The sequence below is a fragment of the Haliotis asinina genome, chromosome 3, assembly GCF_037392515.1.
Source record: "Haliotis asinina isolate JCU_RB_2024 chromosome 3, JCU_Hal_asi_v2, whole genome shotgun sequence".
NCBI classification, from domain to species: Eukaryota; Metazoa; Mollusca; class Gastropoda; order Lepetellida; family Haliotidae; genus Haliotis; species Haliotis asinina.
The window spans coordinates 43,795,556-43,804,876 of NC_090282.1; the positions used below are offsets into that span (position 1 = coordinate 43,795,556).

A 9,321-nucleotide genomic window follows, 5' to 3' on the forward strand; every position below is an offset into this window, starting at 1 on the left:
TCCATAAGGTGATAACTCAAGAATCACTGACTGATCTTCTTATTCCTAGTTTACTGACTTCATAGACTGTTATTTCTGTAAGATAGGATTTCCATGTATTATGAATTTTGTTGTGTTTGTTATTGGAAAAAATGTACTTAATTACAAAATTTATCATCCTATAATAGTGCAAATGAACTGAGGGTACATTGAAAAAATGGGGAAAAAAGATGGACTTTCTGGAATCATCAGAAACGATTGCTACAAGGATCACTATACATCATCAACATAATCATCTGAAGACAGCTAGCAGTGAAGGAAGGCTCCATGGCAGTGTGTGATGTATATGCATTGCAAGTTTAGTAATGAAAGAAATGTGTGGAGCCTGGGGTGTACACATTAAATGTTGATGTCAGGGATTGCAAGTGTGCTCTAAGGATGACTGTCTGTGTGTAACATTAAATACAGATTTAAAGGAAATTGACACAAAATGAAATAAGAAGATGTGCAGATTGTTTCTTGCACATTGATGAGTAAATTGGTCATTTCTTCCCATTCACGAAACAATTGAAGCAAATGATGACATCTGGGAAAATACTGGTACTGACAAGAGTCATACAAAGCTCTGTGGGATGAAAATATAGTTTGTGTTATTGTGTGGGTCAGTTCTGTTACTACCTGTACATATTTGCCATCAGCACACTGAGTGTGAGACCAGCAATTGTTGTAGGTACCCACAGTTCAGGGTCAGAAAGTGACAGGCACTCTCATCACAACAGTCCTTGCAAATGTTGTACCAATCCTTCAAGCACCACAAATGTTGCACCTTTTGCCACACAACAGCTGATATGTTCATACTAAAATAAGAAAAAAAATTAAATGTCAAGAACATTTTCTAAGATTTTCATGTTTGGAATTACCTGGAAGGTAGTGATTTTTTATATGATTGAAATATATCATTGACTAAACATATCGCTGTCATATTACAAAGTCAGTTGTGCTGATGTTGAACAAGGATTTTCTTGTGAGATTTATTATTATCATTATTATTATAACTGATTTGACATTTTAAATGCAGCAAAGAAGTACCATTACTTCATCTCACAATGCTGCTGATTGGTAGATACATAATAGATAGATTGTGTTTCCACAGCTGACTTGCTGAAGGCAAGAATGTGACTGGTAGTCAGTTCTGAAGAGAAAAACAAAATAGTTATTTTTCAATAATGGCAAATTTCCTCTAGACTGAAGCACAAGTTTCATGATTGCCACAAACATACGGAAAGAGTAGGGAAAAATTGTTTCACTGAATTAATTCTTCCAATACATCAAGTCAGTTTACGAGAAGGCAACCATGTCTTCTCTAATATCAGACTTAGAACTGGTGTCATTACACTTCATTATTATGCTTAAAGATCCGGTTTAGAGTTGGTCTTCAGTATCCTATGCTTGTCATAAGAGGTGACTAACGGGATTGGGTGATCAAGCTTGCTGACATGGTTGACACATGTCATTGGTTAGCTCTTGTGTAGATGGATGCTCATGGTGTTGATTACTGGATTGTCTGGTCCAGACTCAATTATTTAGACTGCTCACTCACTCACTACTCTTCATTACACATCTGTAACTGTTTTGTTTTGTAACACCTTTAACACAAAGTGCTATGACATTTTTACGATCTTTATTCTTGTTGGTTCTATTTGTAAGACTTTGTGACCTGTTTTTGTTGCCAGAGAAAATGTAAATAGGTTAGTTATACTTCTGTGGTTTGGGATCATTGTCTCACTATTATGAATTTCAACACATTTTTTCAAAGTGTTGGAGCCTTCTATTTTTATGAAGGCTATATGGTTTCATTTCATGTTTTGAAGCTGATACGTTTTGTATGTATATATACCAAGGTACTGTCAACTATTTATTAAATCTTTGCTGAACAAAATATAAAATATATTATATTCTGAATATTATTTTTCTGTTTATTTCTTTGGGCAGTCTAATTCTACATTTATGTGATGGTAAAGTTAACCATTTAGAGGCTCATGTAGTCCAACATTTTGTCATTGAGTGTTTAACATGCAATCACATTCCCATGTGGATCTTAGCTAAGAGTGAGTGTAACTTATTTATCATTCTGTGTAACCATCCAGGGATTATTTATTACAGTGTTCCTATAATGTGGGCTGATACCTTCATTTCTCTTTCACCACTTTCACAATTTTCAATTTGTCTACTACAGGTTCGCTAATCCTCAAGACACTTTGTTACTGTTTTATTACAGGTGTATGTCAGTAAACCAAAGGTGTATGAGTTTAAATACATGGCCAAATATGTGCAGAAATCATACATTACCTCATTACCCACAATAAATTGACTTATTTTTATAGACAAAATGCTAATACAAAATCTACACTAGAAACTATTTTTCATTTTAGTGTGCTTTTTATTCCATGCAGATAACAAATGGTATGTAACCCAAGGTTAGATAAAGTGCATGATTGTTATGGAATCAACAGGGTTCAAGGTGAAAAATTTTGCAATGCTGTATGCATACAAATTGTGAATGGATGAGTATACTGTAAGCAATGTTTATAACACGCATGCTCATACTTAACTGGCAGGTATAACTGAGTGTAACTGGTCCAGACCACTTGCTGTATATTTGAGTCTGACAAACTGAAGTGGGCACTTAGGGAAACAAAAATATGTAACGTTTCCACCATGGAGACGACTTACAGTTGTAGATTGCACGTTTTTCTGAAGGCCCCATGGCTTGGGGAGGATGGGGATTGTGGAGAACAAAACATTTTTTGGTGCGGTTTGAGAAAAAGACATGTAAACAAGTGCATGGTTGTTGTTGTGTAGCATGGATGCTATACAAGTGCTGTTACTCCTGGTATGGAAACCGGTGGCAAATGTTGAAAGAAATAAAACTAGAAACAGTGCTTTTAAAACTTGTCAAGATCCACACCTTTTCCTAAAAATATGTGATATATGACAAATGAACTGTTACATGTATAATTGAAAAATTAAACTCCAACAGATTCATTGAAATTGGAATCTCCATATTAACTGATGGTGTTTCTACTATTTCACTGTCCTGCTGTCTGTGTATTGTTTACACTGGGCAACTAAATGAAATGGGTGGCCAGACATGGGGACTTCATTGTTCACATGTCACTCTTTCCCTGTGATGTTCAAGATATGAATTCTCTGGACCAAACTCTACTTTGATCACCATGTTACAGACTGTGTGCGAGTGTGGTGCTTAAAAACTAACAAGCTGTACAATTTTTTTTAAAGTAAATCAAAGTAATTGTTGTGTGATATCTTTTTTGTTTGAGTAGAGAGTCTCTTGGCAAGGACACAAAGCTGAAGAGTTCAATCCACTCTGCAAATGAATCTCAGTGATGTTACATGGAATTGTGCTTCTTTTGTTGTTGCTTTGTGTACATCAGCATGTTTATTGAGGCATGTGCACAATGATAATGCTTCACTTAGATATGTACTAAGATATGTACTAAGATATGTTGTCATCACCAACAGACTAAGCATTTTCACCAAGGTGAGTCATGTCAATGGAAAAAGTCTACGAGGACAAATGCATGAAATGGTGTTCATTGATTCTGTGATTTCACTTTTTTTCATAGATTTGCATGACAGTATTTTTAATATAGAGGTGTATCTTACAGTTTTTTGCTCACATGGTGTGAGAGGTATAGGGTATATATGTTGTGAAAAGTGGAGTTCAGCTTGTGTTTCTGGATAGTGTGATTTTCCTCTTTTATTTCACCTTTTCACTGTGCTCCAAAATTCTCTAAAATCCTCACACTTAAACTACAAGCAATGAAGTCGAAATTTAACATGCTTGTGCTGACAAGTATCGTTTGGCAGTTGTACTTTCTTGACAGTGTGACCAGTGAATGGTTTTCATTCAATATTTGCTGAACAAATCTGGATGTTGAAACTTATTTTCCTTTTTTTCTCTCCCTGATTTGCTCTCAGTTTTTTGACAAATATTTGATAGTTAGCTAATAAAAGAAGACCTTAGGTCTACTTGGGTTTATATGGCTCAGATTGGAAATTTTGTTGACAATATATATGGTGGACAGAAACTTATATTGTAAGATAAGAAAGTCATGTTATATCATTAATTACGTAATTATTATAACATTTACATGGTAAAAGTACTTTACACCGGCACATTACAATGACTAGATGTGTTATTATCATTTTTGTACTACTGCTGTATTTATATGCAGATCATACAGTTTCCTGATAGCATAGAGGGACTGCATTGGTTACATGCCAAAAACAGAACAGATTTCTTACATTAGTTCTGTGACTTCACAGTTATGTGACCAGTGAAGTTTTTTTTTTTGAAATATTTTAAGATTTAATAGTGTTTGATAAAGAATAAACATGAATACACAGTGCTGAAATCCTTCAGGTATGTCACGATATTATATTTAGACAAGACTGTGATGGAAGTAAATACAGTAGTCCCCTGTTGCCATGTTGTCTGTTAACCTGGTTGTTGCCAGGTTCATCCTGCCGTTTTCTACACTGTGATACAAGTTCTAGCAACAGGCTGTGATAAAATCATTTAATTGTTCTAATGATTAAAGTATTGTTTTGTCATAACTAAATGGTTGTTTGTTGTTGTGCAGTATTAATGTTTGAATATATCCATGAGCATATGTTGAAGGTAATAGTTTTTTACGAAACACTCATTGATCCTGCTGATGTGACTGAGGTCCTGAGGCATCTTGGGGCTGATGCATGATGGGTCCTATTGCTTCAACAATCATGGTTGGTGACCTGGGTTGGAACAGATGCTCAGCACTTGTTTGTCGTAAGAAGCAACAAAATTGCATGACTGTCGTAACTACGTTTAATTATGAGAACCATTATAACTGTTGTAACTTAATGTAAAAGCAAGCGCTGATGTCGTTTTGTGAAATTCAGCTCTGGTTGTTAACTTGTTGATTCTCATCATACCCAGAGAATGAGTGTGTTTGGAAGTAACTATGTTGACCCACAACAGAAGTTTGTGTGGCAAGGAAGGGGGTGCAACTCTGCACAAACAATTTTAAGAGATAGTTAAGAAAGGTCACTGGTCATTTACTGTAGACAAAATTAAACCTTGGCGAAATGTGAAATGATGCTATGATTATGATAGTCAGCATAATTGTGCTTCAAAAGCTGTTTGCATGTCTGCAAATTAGAAGATGATTCTATAACAGTTTGTTATGGACCCTGGGTATATGTACAAATCACAAACATCTGACAGAATGCTAGTAATAACAATGACTGAGTCATAACAATAGTAAGATATGAATTGTTAAATCTGTTCAGTAAATTAATACATCTTTAAGTAAACAATGTGTTTGATGTATTGGCAAAACAAGGCATCCAGACTTTTAGTATTATCGACTTTTATTCCTCCTATGAGAAGTGCTCTGTACAAGGATGCTGGGGGCATATCTGAAGACAGGAATGATTGCACCAGAGAGACATGTGAACAGAACGAATACACTTGAGTAGCTGGTCATATCAGTGATCCACCCTGTGACTACGGAGAAAGTCAGTTTGCCCAGCACCTCCAGGGTTGCCAGGGTGGTGTAGTGGCTTGCCTGCACAGATACTGGTGCCCTCTGGGAACACTCCATCATTAGTGTGAAGGTTGCTGTTGTGATGTAGCCACTGATGAGAAGCATGATCAACATCAGAGCTGAAAGTGAAAGCATAGGGTATTAGTGATGGAGTAAAACAAGGCCACTGTGTGTCCGAAACCCAAGTCACTAGCTATAGTGAACTGAAATGATGGCCACTTGAAACCCATCTTAGATGGCAATAATCGTAGTGTTAATAGGCCATCCAACACTGTAATTTGTAATCTGACAACAAGGCTTGTGATTAAAGATTTCACTCATGATGCTGAGGATGTGTACTACTACACACATGGGTACAATGCGTGAGGCCCATTTCTTGTGTCCCCAGCTGTGATATTGGGGAAATCTTGCAAAAAGCGGCATAAGACCAGACCCTCTCAATACCACTCAACATACATATATATGAAATGAAATGACTTTTGCATAACATAGACGATCAGTGCCACTTAGAACACAAGGAAACCCCTGATCTCAGAAGTCTTATCCCAATTACTCACCTATGACAGCAGCAGCAAAAGGAGTCTGGTATATTGAGGACCACATAGAGATGAGGACACAAAGGACAACAAGAACGATGGTCCGGATTATACTCAGGGTCTTCAGGAGGCCGAGGGTAGACTGGCTAGAAACCAGGAACAGTAGAGTTGGTTGAAACATCACATTCTTTAAATCATGTCACCGAAATGGACTTTGAACCATAATCACAGGTTGTGGCATATACAGAAAAAACACCTATGGTTTCAAAGAGGAGAATGAGGCACTATATATTAATCAAGGGAACATCAAAAGTATGGGTTATTTAGAGTGTTCATTATGTGGAAACAGAAAAGAAATGGTTTCTATCGTCACAAACATTTGTTCCCTATATATTTGTTTGCATCTGACAAGCTAGACAAAATTATACATGAAGGACGAGAGCCGAAGGGCAAAAATAAAATCTACTTACCCACACCTGGACATGATGACCCCACCCAGTACTGAACCAAAGATGGATATCACCTGTCCCATCATGCCCGTCCAGAGTCCCACCATAGACGGTGGCAAGCCCTGGTCCAGCAGGAACAGGGGAATCATACTTAGTGACCCCTTCTCACCTGCAATTACATCATTCACTTGTCATTGGAACATGCATCCTAGTGCATAGTCTATATAACATGTGATGACAATTCTTCAATTTTAAACAATAATTGAAGCTTGACCAGTGTTATAAAAGAAAATAAGGCAAAGATGGGCAGTGATCGATAATATGTATCTTGTCAATTGGCGCAGGCAAATAGTGTGTTTGCCCATGATAAAATGGGGAAATTACTTTTTTAATGATACAGTTGTGTAATAGATATTATGGTGGTGAAGATGCATTATGTTATTTCCCATGATCTGATTTGCATTATTCACATGTTCTGATGGTAAGTGGTTCACCATTTATGACACAAACAAAAAATACACTTACCCAACTTGTACATGAGGACATAAACTGCTATCCATGTTGTTCCTTCTGGCATCAACATAAGTTTGAAATGGTCGATAATCAATAAGAACACACTTTTCCCTTCACTATTTCCAGATCTTTGTCGTACTGAATGTTCATTATCAGTATCAAACGTGTTAGTTTTATGTGACATTTCTCCAGAGATCTCACTATCAATTACTTGGTTAACTTCATGGGAATGATGTGGATTTGATGGAATAAACTTCCATGCTGCAAACACTGCAAAAACATAAACAGCAGCAAGACACTGGAATAGCATCATCCAGTTCAAGTAGTCACTCAACCATGTGAGTAGGCCTCCTCCAACTACAGCACCTATCTTATAACCTACTACCTGGGCTATATTACCATGGGCAAGCTCTGATGAAGACAAGATCTGGATTGCAAGGCCATCAACAGCAATATCCTGGGTGGAAGTGAGGAGATTGAATAAAAACAAAATAGCTGCTAGCTGAGACAGGAAGTCTGGGCCTGAGAAGGAACCACTCACACAAGCTAATATCAGTCCAACCATGCTCCAGATTAGCCAAGACTTCTTGGTGGCAAAGCGATCAACAAACGGTGCCCATAAAGCTTTGCACATCCATGGTGTCAATAAAAGTTTGAAGAATCCAACATTTGATAGCGACATTCCTCGGCTTCGGAAATAGACTGGAAGGAACCACGTCTGTAATCCATAAGGAAGTCCCTGGACAAAGTACAGGAATGCCAAAAAGGTGATATTCTGTGAGATCATTTCTGTCGCTGAGTCTTCCTAAATGTATCTTCTTTCTTTCACCACATCTTGAGGATGTCCATTGCTCTGAAATATGGATCATTGGAAATTTGAATATCAGCACAATCAACATGTATGTGAACTTTAAAATATTAAAAAATGGGAAAAGTGAAACAGACAAAACATATCACATACAGCAGTAGGTAATCTCAAAACCATGTATAAGTTGTAAGTCGTAATATTGAGACAGTCAATATCCATTAACAATAATATTTATTTGTACTATTTTGAATCATTCTCATTCAATTTCAACTAAAACAACGTGTCTCCGAATTCTTTCCCGGTTTTCAAATCAAATGTGTCCAGGAGTTCGCCGAATCCCTGTCATATCGTCCCTGTTTACTGTTGGCAGTGTTGATCGATCTTTGTATACTGTTTAGCGTCAGGCATTTATTTCTTCCACAGTACCGTTACATGTATTAAATACTTTGGCAGTGTCAGTGTCTCAGACCGACACTTGGACTGACAAACAGACTCGGACAGCAATTCGAGTGTATACACTCGAATTTTACACAGCCAGTTTGTGTTACAAAAAGCACCTGTATCAAGTTTTCAACACCTATCACTGATCTTTCAAGGGAGGCAACTCATCATTGGCCAATTAGATTACCTCCCTTCGATTGCTTGTTTAAATGCGGGCGACATCCACTTGCTACTTGAATCGACAAAACTTTTTAATGGATTTTGGGAAAATAGTAATTTGGTTTTGTATGAGAATCTGATTTCATATACGAATAAATATTTAATCGTATCCATAGATTCACTTAGTCACAAATTTTCCTTCAGATATGTAAAGCATATAGTTTTGATGGTTCAGTTTTTTTGGTAGGAGAAAATAATATGAAGATTGTGAGATTCAACATGTTTTGTGAATAGTAAGCTTTCTGTAGGATGGCGATTTCATAATCAATATTATCTGTCAAATTACAAGCAGCATTTTCCATGTGTTTCAACATAACTCTGCATGACCCAGTAATAATTGTGTGTGCAATAATTTAATGTCCATGTATTGATGCAAAACATGACAAAACAACTGATTTTTCAAAATATTTATTACAAAAATATACCAGTAGATATGGCATTGAGCAAAATATGATACACACCAATAGAGGATCAATCCAAATAAAATTTAATTATGAAATTATGTGGGCAAATATTTCCACAGATAGGTTTGTTAGAAAATACATAGATGTGGATGATGACTGACATGATTGTTTAAATATTTAGGATAAATTCATTACAGCATCATATTGTTACTGACTAACTTATCTGTGCTGTTGTTATTATTTTGTCAGCACGTTTTAAAAACATGTTTTGAGCATTTCAAGAATCTATCAATAAAAGCACAGAGTCATTCTAACCATAATATTCTTTTGTTAATTGTTTTATCATAATTTGTTGTAAAC

The 9,321-nt window shown here is 36.4% G+C and overlaps 1 protein-coding gene across 2 annotated transcripts; it reads right to left on the reverse strand.

Moving 5' to 3' along the window:
• Nucleotides 1-5,397: 5,397 nt before the first annotated feature.
• Nucleotides 5,398-8,504, reverse strand: LOC137276863 (major facilitator superfamily domain-containing protein 3-like). 2 transcript variants are annotated; one of them, XM_067808510.1, is made up of 5 exons: nucleotides 8,455-8,504; nucleotides 7,102-7,942; nucleotides 6,598-6,745; nucleotides 6,149-6,273; nucleotides 5,398-5,710 (listed from the first exon to the last, which is right to left on the reverse strand). In XM_067808510.1, exons 2-5 carry the CDS (start codon nucleotides 7,874-7,876, stop codon nucleotides 5,406-5,408), a joined length of 1,353 nt encoding a protein of 450 aa, XP_067664611.1. In that variant the 5' UTR covers nucleotides 7,877-7,942; nucleotides 8,455-8,504; the 3' UTR covers nucleotides 5,398-5,405. The 2 variants fall into 2 exon arrangements, with proteins under 2 accessions (XP_067664611.1, XP_067664610.1); XM_067808509.1 differs by lacking the exon at nucleotides 8,455-8,504 and having other exon boundaries at nucleotides 6,604-6,745; nucleotides 7,102-7,931.
• Nucleotides 8,505-9,321: the final 817 nt, after the last annotated feature.

Coding starts and splice junctions, on each gene's coding strand:
- LOC137276863 (XM_067808510.1), bottom strand. CDS start 7,876: ATGATCTCACAGAATATCACCTTTTTGGCATTCCTGTACTTTGTCCAG. Junction 6,746..7,101: donor TGTCCTCATGTACAAGTTGG/GTAAGTGTATTT, acceptor ATGTAATTGCAG/GTGAGAAGGGGTCACTAAGT. Junction 5,711..6,148: donor TTTTGCTGCTGCTGTCATAG/GTGAGTAATTGG, acceptor TTTCACTTTCAG/CTCTGATGTTGATCATGCTT.